Consider the following 16,632-nt stretch of genomic DNA (forward strand, 5'->3'; position numbering starts at 1 on the left):
ATGGTTAAAAATAAATGGACAATAATAATAAAAGGAACAAAATTTTAATAGTTTACATAATTTCTTACATGATTATTCAAAATTTTAGAGATTATTATTAGGGGTAATTAATTATCGATAAAAGGATTGTCGATGTTTTTATTTTGTGAAGCACTTACAACTTGACGTTCCTGCCAGAAAAATATCTAGGTAATTATATAATTATAATAATAAGTATATTGAGTACATGTTTTTCTTAATGATGTATTTTTATTGCAAGTGTGATGAAAAACATTGTATAACTTGGGATGTAAATATATTTTATTTCAGTTCACTTATTGCATTTTTTTGTAGTTTAATTATTATCTTAGGTACAATAAAATAACTTTAAAAAAGCGCTGGTAGCCTAGTGGTAAGAGCGTGCGACTTTCGATCCGGAGGTCGCGGGTTCGAACCCCGGCTCGTACCAATGAGTTTTTCGGAACATATGTGCGAAATGTCATTTGATATTTGCCAGTCGCTTTTCGGTGAAGGAAAACATCGTGAGGAAACCGGACTAATTCCAATAAGGCCTAGTTACCCTTCGGGTTGGAAGGTCAGATGGCAGTCGCTTTCGTAAAACTAGTGTCTACGCCAAATCTTGGCATTAGTTGTCAAAGCGGACCCCAGGCTCCCATGAGCCGTGGCAAATGCCGGGATAACGCAAGGAGGATGATAATGATGTACAATAAAATAACTTCCACCTTCAGTAGTGACACTCGAATCCCTAACTCAGGATTACATTTTAGAATACCTCGCTCTGATCAAGCCCCATAGCCGAATGGCATTTCTGCGGAGTTTCGCGTCGCTATTATTTTTCCCAGAGTCAGAAAACCGTTGTCTATCACGGCATATATTCCTTCCAGGGCACTAGGACTAAGTGTCAAAATGTCCATGGGGGCAATTGCCTATTTAACAACCAAATGTTACGTAAATTGATTTATTTTTATCTTTAATCGATTGAAAGTTTTGAATGGCACCTTTTACAAACTAAAGCTTGAATTTACAATGATTCTAGCTAGTACTTTTACTAACTCTTAGTCACACCTATATTTTAAATAATACTTCTAAGTTCTCTTTACTTATACTTTTAAGTTCTCTCTTAATGTGAACTTGTGAACTTATCGCGATCGATCGAGGGACCACATTCTACATGCCATTTTTTCCTATTGAGTTAGCAGAAAGGAGTCACAATTAATGAAATTAGTTTTACAAATCTTTTACTAAGAGTAGTCATTTACAGAAGTTGTAAATTTGAAGTGGATTATGAAATATGGATACCTGTGAGCGTCAGAATGGCGGGTGTACATCAAGCAATCCGTGTGTGTGTGGATTGAGTGAGCACCTTCCGAAAATAAAAAAAATATGCTGATCATTTAGTAAAAGTTCTAAAACAATTGTAAAACGAATCTCTGAATTTGTAAAAAGATAAATCAAAAGATACAGCCATTAACATGTGCTCACTCAGTTCTCACAAAATACCAACGAAAACAGTGAATATATTCATTTAACATATAATATTTATATACTAACATTTAGTAAAAAATAGGCCAACCTACCTCTATAAATATTAGATCACCTAGTGACGTATTAAATTTTTTACAAATAGTTTCTTATGCTCACTCAATCCACACACTTTTGAAAAGCCGAATTTTGATGAAAAACATAAGATTTAGACCGCTATTATATGTGTATAGTTTAGTAAAAGTGAAATGGGAATTTGTAAAATACAAAACGAACCACTAACGTGTCAGGTTTTTTTATAATAAATTTTTGTAAGTGCTCACTCAGTCCACACGTTTTGAGAAAGTTAAAAATGTAAATATCTTACGATTTGTAGCACCTAAGACACTCGAAAGTACTTCAACATTTAGTAAAAATTTTTACTAAATATCCACCATCTAATATTTTATATTCGTTGTCTGGTTTTAAAGATATTCAGATATAACTTTTCTCATACAAATGTATCAAGTAGGGTGACCACACTATGTCGGCTCCTGATTTTCCCCACCTTCCCATTGTCATATTGAGATTGGGGAGTTTCGTTCAATTTTGATAATAGTTTACCGGATTTGTAAGTGGGAGCGAGAAAAGAATAACTATTTCTCGCTCCCACTTACAAATCCGGTACGCTCATCTGTTAGCGCGATTAGATTACCAGGTTCTGGTTTCTTACTAGTGAAGTATTATATTCTTTGTTTCTTACCAATTATCATTCATGTCCTTTTTAATGCATGCATGTCGATATGGTTATTATCCTGACGTCGATAAAAATTACACAATACACATCATCACTAGGCCAAGATAATAACCTAAAAACAGTTTGCAGATGGATAATTAATATGGTATTAGTTTAATATTATCAAAATTGAACGAACGAAACTCCCCAATCTCAATATGACAATGGGAAGGTGGGGAAAATCAGGAGCCGACATAGTGTAGTCACCCTACTTGATACATTTGTATGAGAAAAGTTATGTCTGAATATCTTTAAAACCAGACAACGAATATAAAATATTAGATGGTGGATATTTAGTAAAAATTTTTACTAAATGTTGAAGTACTTTCGAGTGTCTTAGGTGCTACAAATCGTAAGATATTTACATTTTTAACTTTCTCAAAACGTGTGGACTGAGTGAGCACTTACAAAAATTTATTATAAAAAAACCTGACACGTTAGTGGTTCGTTTTGTATTTTACAAATTCCCATTTCACTTTTACTAAACTATACACATATAATAGCGGTCTAAATCTTATGTTTTTCATCAAAATTCGGCTTTTCAAAAGTGTGTGGATTGAGTGAGCATAAGAAACTATTTGTAAAAAATTTAATACGTCACTAGGTGATCTAATATTTATAGAGGTAGGTTGGCCTATTTTTTACTAAATGTTAGTATATAAATATTATATGTTAAATGAATATATTCACTGTTTTCGTTGGTAGTTTGTGAGAACTGAGTGAGCACATGTTAATGGCTGTATCTTTTGATTTATCTTTTTACAAATTCAGAGATTCGTTTTACAATTGTTTTAGAACTTTTACTAAATGATCAGCATATTTTTTTTTATTTTCGGAAGGTGCTCACTCAATCCACACACACACAAGCAATCCTGGTGTGGTATACGTTCATACATGTGGAAGCACATTGCGAGCACTAACCTTAGGCAGTACTTTCACCCTTGAGTAACCATCCATTAGCTAGAACTGGAAGTGCACCCGCCAACCTGACATCAGAATGGCGGGTGTCATTAATTTCTTAAATATCTCTGGAGTTCAAAGAGCACATTGCTCGAATTTTGGCGCACATTTGGCACATTGCTAGCACTAACTCCTGACGTATACCACACCAGGATTGCTTGATGTACACCCGCGATTCTGACGCTCACGGATACCTGACATGCACAACTGCGGGTCCACCTTTTTAACCTAATGTAACTTTTGAGTGCCTACTTTTACAAATTATTGGTTGAATTTACAATCGTTTGAGAACTTTTACTAAAGACTGACACGTTCAAAAGCTCGAAATTCTAACGTGGACCCACAATGGGAACGCACATACGTCAGACAGAATGGCGGGTATCATTAATTTCTTATCTCTGGAGTTTAAAGAGCACATTGCTTGAATTTTGGCGCACATTTGGCACATTGCTAGCACTAACTCCTAAAGTATACCCCACCAGGATTGCTTGATGTACACCCGCCATTCTGACGATCACACCGGGGAACACGGTGTGACAGGGACAGGGCTTATAACCAGCCCAGTGTGGCAACATGAAAGCCTGATCGTTCAGACCAATGTATCTTATATGTACCCATCACGAGTTGAGCCCGATGACGAGAAGATTAGGAAATAATAAAACAGCACAAAATTTTCATTACTTTTATTACGATAAGAAACCTAATTTTGACAATTTTCTGTTACTATGTTTAAAATAGCAATCTTATCTATATTGAATTTTCGTTTCAAAGTCAGTTCCCAAAAACATGCACAAAGATAATTATCATATTCATTTAGTAATATTGAGGTAGTTATTAGTTTCAGAACTTATACCAATTAAAATGGTTCTAAAAATAACAATAATCAAAGAAAATTTTGGTGAAATTTGTGTTCAAACACTGATGTTTGAACGTTTATAACTGATAAAATGTATGTATATTGGACCTTAATACGTTTATGTCAGAAGCAACAATAACAGCTTCTCTATCTACTAGAGCGCCGTCGCCGCCGCCGCCGCGCGGCGCTCTCCGGCTATGTACGTACATTCACATACATACAAACACTATTAGCTATAGACTCGATGGAACATCAATATATATTAAGATTGAAGGGAGTGTAACATACGAACAATAGATTGAGTGCTCCACATCCCCGCCAAGTTACAACAAATACAGTAATAATATGTAAACTAAGTTAGGTACCAAAATGCAATGTGTGCTCGACTTTTTCCGCTAAATAACGTTCATAATAAAATTGTATTATTCCATTCACAGACTTTATTTATAAAATACAATCATGCACATAAATGAAATTGGTAATTCTGTCGATCACACACCAAATGCACAAAACAGTGATTACACACACATGAGAAAGAAAATATGTAAATAACAGTAGAACCATCGAACAAGGATGACGCTGTATATCAATAGCAAGAATGACATGTAAAGTAATGGACGCGCCGGCGCGTGCGGCAGGGGTGTAGTTCAGTCTCGGGCCGCGCGCCGCGCGCCGTCCGCGTCATACTCAACTTAACACTACTTCACAACGATACAATTAATCAACTAAAACTATTTCTGCAGCCTAACACATTACAAATCATAATGTACCCTCTTTTTATATTTGGAAGGAATAAACAACATGCCTGTATATGTACACTTTTCCTGTCGTGAAAGTAACCGTACATTTACTCCGATGGGTCGCTGCCGCCGATGCGTCTTGTGGCGGGGCGCCGGCGTCCAACCGCGTGGCCTGACGCGCCCGCGCCGCATGTCGCATGAGCGACCGATATCTTTTGTCCAGTATAATTATAATAATATGAACAATACTTGTGTATTTATTATTATGATGATGTGAATGTTACACCAAGATGAACGTTATCGAATCAACACATAATTAACAGCAACATTGAGAATGCATACATTTCCCTACAATGGGATGTGTTACATTGAAGTATAAACTGACCTAACACCATGACTAATAATTTTGCATTTTGAATTTTGTAGTCAATTTAGATTACAAATCCTTATTAGGTAAATCGAGTCACCAATAAACATGAATTATTTTACATTTCGGCAGATTGAACGTATCCAAACTTTTGCCGAGCAGAAGTTTGCACGACACCACACAAAAACACGAAAAGGCCAAACAACTACGGATAAAGCAAAGTCGGGGATCTATCTTTGGCCCTATAGCAGGTGGGCATCTTCTTGACTAGTTTCAATAGTTTTTCCTCGATATAATTTGATGAAAAAGTAATGGGACTAGTAAAGATTACACCTAGATATTAATTCTAAATAATGTGTCAGCACCCTTAACAACTCTGATGTCATGTATTGGAATGTATGATTAATGCTGTCATTTTCCTCTGAATAAATACCGGCAAAGGAACTTCGTAAATTGTTAAGCGTGCCGTAATGTACAAGCACGGTGAATATGTGGTCAGTCGATGAGTTAGCGACATTCGGTTCTCAGTTCGCGCTGCCCGCGTGTGCACCGACTGTTGCTGTCCCATCAACGCGACTCGGTGTCTCAAGCTAGACGAGAACTCCTCCGGTTAATCATTTTATTGTACACCAGCGCGCAAATAAAGATACAAAACAAATACCTATTCTCTTTAACACAATCAACGTATTTACAAATGCTCGCTACTGCACTGCCCTTCACGGAATTCATTAGTTTTCATACTTTGCAAGAACTGCCAGCTCAATCAGTCAGTTTCTTCCTATTGTTAACTGGGCTAAGTCCTGATGTTTTTGGTGTGCCAACAAGCAATACTTTGTATTGATTTGTCAGTCTTTCGTTAATTACTAGACTGTGTAAACTCTATATCAAATGAATTGATAACATTAAATAGCTATAGCTGTATATGCTATGTAGTCCAAGGTTTACATGTCAGTTGCGAATACTCTCCGGTTTGATGGTGGAGCTCGAGGTTTCTGTATCACTGTACAAGTTACCGGTGAGTAATCAAGTAAAGTCGACGACCGTACACAAGTATTTGACACGGAAGCGAATACTTTACATATACCAAGCTCTCGGGAGCCACGCTCGCCTCGGGCACGCGTGCCTGCACTCGGCGCAGGCGGGCGCAGCTCCTAGCAGACAGTCTTAGTGGTACAAGGGTGTGTTTTATTATTACATGTCTGATGTGTAAGTCTAATGTTACAACCTTTTAACGTTTCAGCATAACTTACAGTCGGCCTATCTATGCACGGGAAAACCTTGTCGTCCGCTCCCTCAGGCGGCACGACGAGATTAATCAAATAGTTCTCGAACCATTGTACGTGATAATGATAAGTACCGCGCTCACGGTGTAAACCGTCAGTTCTAAATAATACTGAAACGCCACAAGGGCCCATGCCAAATGTGAGATTATTTTCAATAATATGTGGAAGCATTACAAATTATTTGTATCAAAATGAATTATGTCCAATAGGAAGATAATAATTTAGTTCATTGTCACCATGGGCTTATCACCATAGGAGAAACCTTTTAGCAACAGCGTTCAGGAGGTTATAATATTTTAGACAAAATGAAATGAAAATTATTTTAATGCATTTGGGATATTATATCTAGTTGATAAAAGAAAGCAACCTAAATGAAAATAAGAATGTTAACATTCTTTTTGCCAAAACTTCCATATATTATTATCACAATTATAAATATAAATATCTTAGCTTTCATTAATTTTGATATTATTCACTTAATCTTAATATCTCATAGTTAAAATATCTCACTTGGCACAATAGTAACACAAATCGTACATTTCAATAATAAAACATATCACGATAGATTCAAACAATACGCTTCCACTGGCACCATTAAACGCTACGGTGTCTTCTAAATTCTCAAAATCTTTTACCATAGTTTCATACAAGAAAACATCATAAAGCTAACAAAGACAAAATTACAAAGAAAACGATCAACAAATCACTTACAAATTAAAACTCGTACGTTTAATCCTTACTTTCCAACAATTACTATTATATCAAAAATATTTATATCCATCATAGGTGGATTTATCATCACCGTGGCAGGGCAGGGCGCGCGCGCCGCCGAGGCCACGCGCCGCCCTGCGCGTCTAGTCTAGTCAAGGCTGCGTCGCTGCCGGCCCGCTGAGCCGGCGGCCTCTCTTTGGATTACTACTTCGCACCCAACGCACACGTTCATAATCATTGTACAACATTCTTATTTGCATGCATGCACAAATGCAACTTCTGTATCGTTTTAAATCATTACAATATACTCGCAAAAGCATCTGTCTGTTCATTCATTGAGCCTCCTCGGTAAAGCCATATCATATCATGTTTATATCCGTTCCTAGTCGGTTTGTATCCCACACACCCTTTAAATAATATTAACAGTGTAGTGATTATAACAGATTAATCTATTATTTTATAACAAAACAAAATATTTACTTCTCGTTTGTATAATAATGGAGTGATAATATAGCTATTGTTAACAACATGTGTATATGTATAGAGAACATAATCATTAACTATTGCGGTATATGACAACTCTTTTATAATGTAGCAGAATAACATGGTATGAAAACTATAACAATAAACTATATGCGCGGCATTAGATTCATATACTTAAGTGGCACTATATCGTTAAGAAAATAGTGTATATGAATAGTATATATTCAAATATTAATCATCAACATATATAATCCCGGGGTAAAAATATGGATTTATCAATAGTTATTAATTACAATTCACTACAATAATATCAACAACAACATTTGGACACAATATGTTGCCAACACAGCACAGCCTGCCTGCGCAACTGTCAGTCAACTCTCGTAGAACCTATCAAGTCAGCAACTTGTTCATAGTTTATTATGAATATATCTAGCTACGACGTGAGTACCGTGAAGTCAGAGTGGAGGCGACCAGCGGTACTCGGCAGATGTGTCGGCGAGGCCGGCCGCGGCTGGCGTGGAGCGAGGGTCGAGGCGGTGAGGCGGTGAGGGTGAGATGGCATGTGGGCGCGCGGGTGGGGCGACGGCTTACTGCTGCTGCGCGGGCGGCGGCTGCGCGGCGCGGCGGTGGCGGCCCGGCGCGCTCGCCTGCGCCACCATCGCTCGGATGCGGCGCTGAGCCGACTGTGGACAACACTAAACATCAGCAACCTCGTGTCATTTACCAACTACCTATTTTATTAAATTACATCTGTGACCAATCCAGAGCTATAAAAAACTTCTCATTCGCATATGCCGCAATTTTCTTTTATTAACACTTCCATTTACATTTTGAGTCAATTAAGAGAATGCCATAGTAATACTCTTCAAAGCAATTCTGTCTGGGCATTCTTCGTCACGAACATATAACGTTCAAGGTTAAAGTTAAATTGTAGCTAGTTCGTTCAAATATAGGTAGATAAATTCGTTTTATTCCATATTGCATAGGGAATTTCTCTGCATCACAGCAGAAATAGCATCAGACATATCTAGATACGGTCGCTAATAGATAAGTAATACATCAATCAATCATGGGCCACCGCATCTACAATAACAGATGATTTTTTTGCAGCGACTTTCACGAGGTATGTGCGCCGTCAGAGATCGGAGGTACGGCGCACCTTTTCCTACAACACAACATTAATACATACGTAATACTATAATGGTCGACAAGTACTCGATTTTAACTATAAATGTAAATCGCCACTAGAAATTCTAATACAGACCTTATCCAAAATAAGTAACAGTAAAATACAACCAAGATACAGTTTCCGTTGATTTTGGTTTTCTAATGGAGTTATTAACAAACGCACTACAAGCCTCAAATAGGCACTGGTCCTACCGCGAGCTAGTAAGCTATGAACTATCGGCTGTAAAGACGAACTAAGGATAAGCACCTCCTTGCAAATAAAAGAGACACGGTGATATTGATAGCTCACCGCTGGGCGAGTAACTGTAACCATCGCCGTGTCTCTTTTATTTACGCGGGAGTGATTATCCTTTGTTCGTTTTATAGCCGATAGCTCATAGTTTACTAGCTCGCGGTGGGACCAGTGCCTTAGCTAATAATCTTAAATCGTATTCCATTATTTTGACTGTTTAGTAACAAAATAGAACTAGTTGAGACTTTAGATCTTTTATGAATTTTTCGTTTAATTGATAATATAGAAGCTAAAATTTAGGAAGTTAGGCTGTACTACCTATGCTTCACGAATAAAAAACCGGCCAATTGCGAGTCTCACTCGCCCACCAAGGGTTCCGTATTCGTACAAACTTTCAATAGTTTAAATAATCTCATGTTTCACAAAATATTATAACTAAAGACTTGACTAGAAGTATAGCCACATGACAGTCCAGCCCGCGCGACCATATTCCGGTCAACCGTCCGGGTTTTTAAGCGACGCGCGCAGCGCGCTGCGCATTCACAACTTTTTACAAAAACGTCTGTATCTTCTAAACTACACAAGGTATAGTTAAAAAAAATACTTCGGTATAAATGAACGTACAGTACTTGAAATAAAATTATAGTGATAGTAAAATATGTATGATCATCACTACATAGTATAAAACAAAGTCGCTTTCTCTGTCCCTATGTCCCTATGTATGCTTAAATCTTTAAAACTACGCAACGGATTTTGATGCGTTTTTTTAATAGATAGAGTGATTGTAGAGGAAGGTTTACATGTAGGTATAGTACCCGTGCGAAGCCGGGGCGGGTCGCTAGTATACTATAAATCAAGGTTAAACTTATGTAATCGAAAAAAAATGAAGAAATTTTTTATTTGACTATTACTTAAATTACAGGAAATTTTGAGCGATGACCCCCTTTTTTATTACGTATTAGAGAAATATACTATTTTACCTTTATAATGATACCACAACCAACACATACAGTTCTCATGAAGATATCCAAAAAAAATTAAACAAATTCAAAATCAAACACAAACACGCGGAGTTTGACAAGGCACTGCCGAATTTATTTTTTCATTCACTAAGTAACGAACGTACACTGCCATCTATACTTTTTGTAGCAAACTATGTAGTTAGGCTACGTTATTGTATCAAGAGAATAAGTATATAATGCCGCAATATTTCGCTAGATGTCACTTTAATCAACTGTGTCTCCATCCCCTCTTTTGGATAGTAAGGTATCGTAGGACTGTCTACCGGAATTTTTTTTTTGATACTATGCTATCGTAGGACTGTCAAGTGGATATGTACTAATGAGCATTATTGTATATAGCGCTATCTCTCGGTGAATTCGCTAATTGGCGCGACCTGTATAGTATGTTGGTTTTGTCAAGGATAACTCTTATAATGTTAACCGATTTCAACAGTTTTTACTTTACTTGAAGGAGTATCTTACGTAAAATCTCGTATTAATTTGAAGTACTATATATGTCGGGTAGTTAAATTGAAAGATAAAATCTGAAAAGTTTGTTAATTAAAAAAATGTTTTCAAGATACTGGCACGGTTTAATTTTTAACCCCCGACGCAAAAACGAAGGGGTGTTATAAGTTTGACGTGTCTGTCCGTCTGTTTGTCTGTCTGTCTGTGTGTGTGTCTGTCTGTGGCATCGTAGCTCCCGAACGGATGAACCGATTTTGATTTAGTTTTTTTTGTCTGAAAGCTGAGTTAGTCGGGAGTGTTCTTAGCCATGTTTCATGAAAATCGGTCCACTATATCGCGGTCGGGGTTTTTTCAAAATTTTAATTTTGTGGTTAGGTTATTCCTGTAATATTTAACATAAAACCAATTTTTCGTAAAATGTCCATAATTTTTCGTTGGTAAACTTCGAAGTTTCAATTTGTAGAGGTTAACAATGTTTATTCATAACTATTCCAAATTTCAAATCGATAGCATAAGTAGTTCTCGAGATATTTAGTAATGTGACAGACGGACCGACAAGACAGACGGACAGAGCGGCACCATAAGGGTTCCTTTTTTTTGTACCTTATTGGTACGGAACCCTAAAAATCACATGTAGTCACAAAAGTCCAATACCACGTCAACACAAACATGAAGACCAAGAAATGCTCTACCAACTATATCCATTTATGACATTCGCAAATGTTGTATGCTTCAAACCAATACGAAAGTAACACTCACCTATCCAGTTGCCAAAAGCCATTTATCACTAAAGGCCTTGGCCATAATGTAGAGCAGTTTCATTAGCTCATTGTGAAGTATTGAGCATACTCCTTTACGCGGTTCACCCGGCTTCAGGCGGTTGCTACAAAATGTCAAAACCTTAGTAACGCCACACTGTGCCATGATAACAAACAATGGATTTCGCATTGCGCTATATAATTCTATACTTATCTTAGACACGATTTACAAACAATCTTCAACACTTACAATTCCTTTTATAATATTTGTAATATGGTTGCATACATAACATGTGGACTTTGTGACTACATGTGTAACTTGCTATTAAATTACACAATTCTAATTTAGAAATGAACAATTTCGCAGTGCAATATTCGGACACAGTATCGATAACCTGAAAATGTGTATCATGAGTGCATCAGTCTGTTTACCCAGCGTGGCGAGTTCTTATTATTAATAAATAATAAATATTTGGTGCGTAACTCAATTTCTAAAATTGATTGTTTCAACAATTTTTGAGTAACAAAAAATATCCTAATCAGACAATAAATAGACAAGTGAATAAGGATAAGGATAAACAAAAGGAAAGAAAGGATCGCACCTGGACGCTGTAGAAGGGGCCGACGATGTGCACGGTGGTGTCATGGTCCTGCGGCGGCTGGCCCTGCTGCTGCGGCTGCTCGGGCAGCTTGATGAGCGAGCCGGTGACGCGCTGCAGCTCGCGCACGTTCTGCCCGCCCTTGCCGATGATGCGCCCGACCTGCGACGACGCCACCACGATCTCCACGGTCAACCGCACGTCATCCGAGCCCGACATGAACCCTTCCTCCCGCATTTTCTCGAAAATTAGGTATTGAGCCTGAAAAGTAGTATGCTCTACTTTATACATCATATTATACAACTAACATAACGTATCTGACATCATAGTATGCGAGTAGTATCTCTATTTCGTTAGTGTCACAAGTGAAAGCATCACACATAAAGACTGTATCGTTAAGTATGAAGACAACTTTGAGTAGCCGTATTTATTTGCTATTATATGAATATGAATATGGTTTAGACAGTATTGACTTAATCCTCCCGAGTACCAATTACGATTCCGGACAAATGCTACTAGAAAATTCACAAAGTGCGTAAAAGACGATACGATTGCGAAAAAAAATTGTATGGTGCGAACCTCAACGACACATGATCCACAAAGCAGAATATCTGGACATAGTCTAGCCACTGTTATTTAAAAAAAATATAGTTCAGGATCTGTGTATGGCGGCCATTTAGAGAATGTGGCATGGTGCTTACTCTAACTCCGACTTTGATGTCGAATTTGACTATCATACATTGTTTATATCGATCTGGTTTAAGCACTGTTCAAACGCCATGAATATAGGTCCTTATTATATAGGTTTATTGTATAGGTCCTTAGTTATTTTGTCACCCATTGTATGAGCCATGTTGCTTGAATCAAATAAATAAATAAAATAAAATAAATAAATAAATGAATGTCAATTAGACTTTGGTCTATGGCTAATTATTTTATCTGTTTCTCTCATCCTGCTAGCATCAAAAATTTACGGCAATCCGGAACGTTGCTCAAAATTGCGTTTTTTTAAATTATATAAATTCGCCGCATTTATTCTACAAGTACCCAATTGGAAAAACCATGAAGAGGACTCTTAAAGAATATATTTTGGCAGCATATTAACCTTTGTTTGTTGAAATCGTACAAAGAGTCATTGAAATATTCTCAAATTAAGCCAGATAGGGGTTGTCCGAAATTTATTTGCTAGACCTTAATGAAAGTACCATAAAGTCCCTAAAATAAAAAAAATATCAGACCTTCTTATACCAAATAGTACTTACCAATACCTTAAGATCATACTCTCGGAACATAATAATACAAAATTATGCACATGTCAACATTTAGACGAGGTTTGTTTTGTCCTTATACTTAACGATACAGTCCTTAATAATATTTCATTTCTGAATAAAGTTTATCTGGGATATGTGCTTTTATGGGACAACAGCACGTATTTAATGTATACAATGGCAAATGTGGACTAACCAAATCAGCAATTTGAGCGCGAATTTAAAGAATTTAGAGTGTTGCATTAGCGGCCTTTCTCTACTGAAAGGTAAATGTGTCATATGTAGTATGAATAGCAGTGTAAGCTCGGCTCACCTTCCATTGCGCCTCCGGGCTGCCCACGATGGTGACCTTGCGCTCCGGCTGGGCGTTGTTCTGGGCCTCGCCCTGCTTGTCCTGCTCCAGGGGCGCGATCTTGACGGACGCGTTGCTGAACCGGATGATGTTGCGAATGTGAGAGCCCTTCGTGCCGATTATGGCACCCACCGCGTTGTTAGGGATGTACAGGTACGTGGTCTCCTGTTCCGCCAACATATCAAGAATAAGATAAGGAAGAAACGCCTGACTAAATGTTTACAAGATAATGCAATTGAAGCGACACACAACATTCTTTGAGGGGAGAGCCTACCGCGAATCACGATATTTTTTAAATTGCCTTATCGTTTCAATATATTATATGCAAGAGTGTTTGCTTCCTATCAAACATATTAGGCGTAAAATACACACGGGGCGAGGAACGTGGGGCGTGGAGCGGACGCTCGAGTGTAATTTAAAAACGTCTTCTCAGTACATTTTGTATAGGAAAGACTTTGACTGAGGAGACTTTAAATTACACTCGAGCGGCGCGGCGCTGGCGTCTGTTCTGCGTCTTATGACGTGTATCGCCTGTTTTTTGGTCCCTTAGGCATACGAGTTACGAACGAAATATATAGTTTTCGTAATTCTGAGTAAGCACTCTGGAACCAAATTGTTTGATAGAGTAAGTAGGTTTACGCAGGTAAATTGCTTCAGAAACTTGAAACCACAGCAGACTTAAGTACTGGGCGATCATAGATTTTTTATCATCTCAATATTTTTTTTTCGAAAGTTATTCCTAAATGTTATGGAGACGATTAGTGGCGTATATTTTAGAAAAGCTATAACTATTTAAACAAAGACAGGTATAGTCCATTGAGCATGCTTGTAGTAATCGTTGTCGAGATGATACCTGCGAGTCTCCGGCGCCCTGCTGAGCGCCGCCCTGGCCGGCCATGGGGGCGTAGATGGGCGGCGGGAACGGCGGCGTGGCGCCGCAGAAGCCGCCGCGCCCGGTCGACATCATCGCCATGGGGTGCAGGCCCGGGAACATTATGCTTTGAGGCGCCAGCACCTACACAAACAAAATACAACATTTATACACTTCTCTATTTCCAACACGAGACTTTTCCAAGATTTTAATCAAGTAATTGACGAAATTTAGGCAACACCAAACCACAATAATATACACTTTCTTTCAAAACAAGAAGTCTGATTACTTTTCGCTAGATATTTCTTTTGAAAGATAAATAATTTAGTAAATGAACATTTATGTCTTTCATGAGGAACAACTGCATAAGTAGAACTTCAGTATTCGTTGTTACCTGCAAATCATTTTCATAGCTCTGGCGCAACTTTGCTGAAATTTGTGACTCCGCCTTTGCCATATTTTCAATGGTTCCCTTCACAGTTATGATACGCTCGAGGTTGAAACTGTTGATATCGTTAATTGAGGACACTGTGATCTTTGTATCGGTTTCCTGCATAATTCTCTTGATCGTAGTGCCCCCTTTTCCAATGATGCGCCCAATTAAATTATTATGCGCTAGGATTTTCAGCGATATTTCCCTGAAAACAAACACAGCTAAATAAATATGCGATTTACTAATTAATCAATAAAGTTGTTATTAAAGGTCTAATTATATAATCTGTTTACCCTTTATTTGTGTTGTTGGCCTCCTGCTGCATCACCTCGAGTATTCTCTTGCATGCATTAGTGCAGTTTTCAGGATTGCCGTAGATAGTGATGGCTTTCTCTAGGGAGCCGACGTTGTCCTTGCGGTGCACGTCGACGCGGGCGCGGCTCTGCTGCGTGATGAGGCGGATGGTGCTGCCCTGGCGGCCGATGATGGCGCCCACCATGTCGCTCTGCACCAGCAGCCGCAGCGGGAAGTCGGTGGGCCGCGATCCGCCGCCGCTGGCGCCGCCGCCGCCGCGGCCGCCGCCCGGCCGTCCGCGCCGTCCGCCGCGCGCATTCTGCTCCGCCGCCTCCACCTTCATACGACTTCCCTCCAACTCATAACCGTTCAAACCGTTAATGGCCCTGAAACAATCAAGTTAATGCCATTAACACAGGTTCAATCGAATATTATACCAATTATATGAAATTTGCCACGTTCATACGGTCTCAAAACGTGCATGTGTGGCGGAGGCTATAGGTACTTCGGGCTTATGATATATGGGCGCTAAAAATAATACGAGTAGCTTGGCCGCGTCGCCACTGTGACTCGTATTTAGCCAGCATATAGGCAATTCAATATTAATTAGTTAATATTTATCCTTAACGTAACTATAGTAAAACAATAACCACCTTTCTCAGCATGGCACATACAGATCCAAAAGCAACGCACACCTACATATGCGTATGAAAAAACGGCACATTTGCAAAGTAAGCATAAGTATGAAGGAATCACTAATTAATGTCTATAATGAATCACTCTTCGTTAAAATAACAGTTAAGGGGCAGATCAACACAACTTCCCATAGAAACGTCGCTGTGATCTTCAATATTTAGTTTTTGCTATGTTACTCTACTAAATTCCGGCAATAAAAATGTGAATGCTATAGGTAAGTGCGTTTCTACAATTAGTAGACATATATCGGGAATAGCACTAAAACCTATTTCCATCCAATCCCTAACTGCAGTGCAATACCAACACCGACTGCAAATATATGTGTAGTTAGCTTAGCTCGCACTGGGGCAGCCTGCTGTCAGTACACACAACTAGAGGTTAAATAGTTATTAGGCCTGATTTAGACGGTGTGCCAGCTCGCATGCGATTTTAGTTAAGTACATTGCGGGCTGTTGAGGTTACATAAAGTTTTGCACAGCCATCAAATACCGTAATGTAATAAAACTGGTATGCGAGTTCTCGTACCGTCTAAATGGGCCCTTAAGCTACACTGCAGAACAAAGGGGTCGCGTCAGCGTTGCTACTGAATAAGTTCGTCCTTGTTGATGATACTGGACTGCCATATAATAGAAGTTGGCAGAATTTTATACATGAAGCTTTTAAGTTAATTTTATACGACTATTATATTCCTTGTGAGTAATTACTGTATTACCTACAATGAATAAAAATGAGCAAGTATAATTTTAATACCACATTTATTTAGTTCCATGAGTCGTTACAGCTAAGTATTTACTTATGTCTAGGTTCTTTAC

The 16,632-nt window shown here is 38.3% G+C and overlaps 1 protein-coding gene across 8 annotated transcripts in view; it reads right to left on the minus strand.

The window, feature by feature from the left end:
- Positions 1–3,885: 3,885 nt before the first annotated feature.
- LOC125240708 (insulin-like growth factor 2 mRNA-binding protein 1) overlaps positions 3,886–16,632 on the minus strand; it is a 92,265-nt gene continuing 79,518 nt past the window's right edge. For 6 of the 8 annotated variants that reach the window (XM_048148733.1, XM_048148729.1, XM_048148731.1 and 3 more), the window contains 6 exons: positions 15,124–15,510; positions 14,792–15,035; positions 14,380–14,541; positions 13,488–13,700; positions 11,910–12,167; positions 3,886–8,343 (listed from right to left, as the gene is read on the minus strand). In XM_048148733.1, coding sequence (XP_048004690.1) covers positions 8,248–8,343; positions 11,910–12,167; positions 13,488–13,700; positions 14,380–14,541; positions 14,792–15,035; positions 15,124–15,510 — 1,360 coding nt within the window. In that variant the 3' untranslated portion in view covers positions 3,886–8,247. The remainder of the gene's footprint in view (positions 8,344–11,909; positions 12,168–13,487; positions 13,701–14,379; positions 14,542–14,791; positions 15,036–15,123; positions 15,511–16,632) is intronic. The other 2 variants (XM_048148732.1, XM_048148728.1) reach the window with 1 other exon arrangement.

The sequence above is a fragment of the Leguminivora glycinivorella genome, chromosome Z (assembly GCF_023078275.1).
Source record: "Leguminivora glycinivorella isolate SPB_JAAS2020 chromosome Z, LegGlyc_1.1, whole genome shotgun sequence".
NCBI lineage: Eukaryota > Metazoa > Arthropoda > Insecta > Lepidoptera > Tortricidae > Leguminivora > Leguminivora glycinivorella.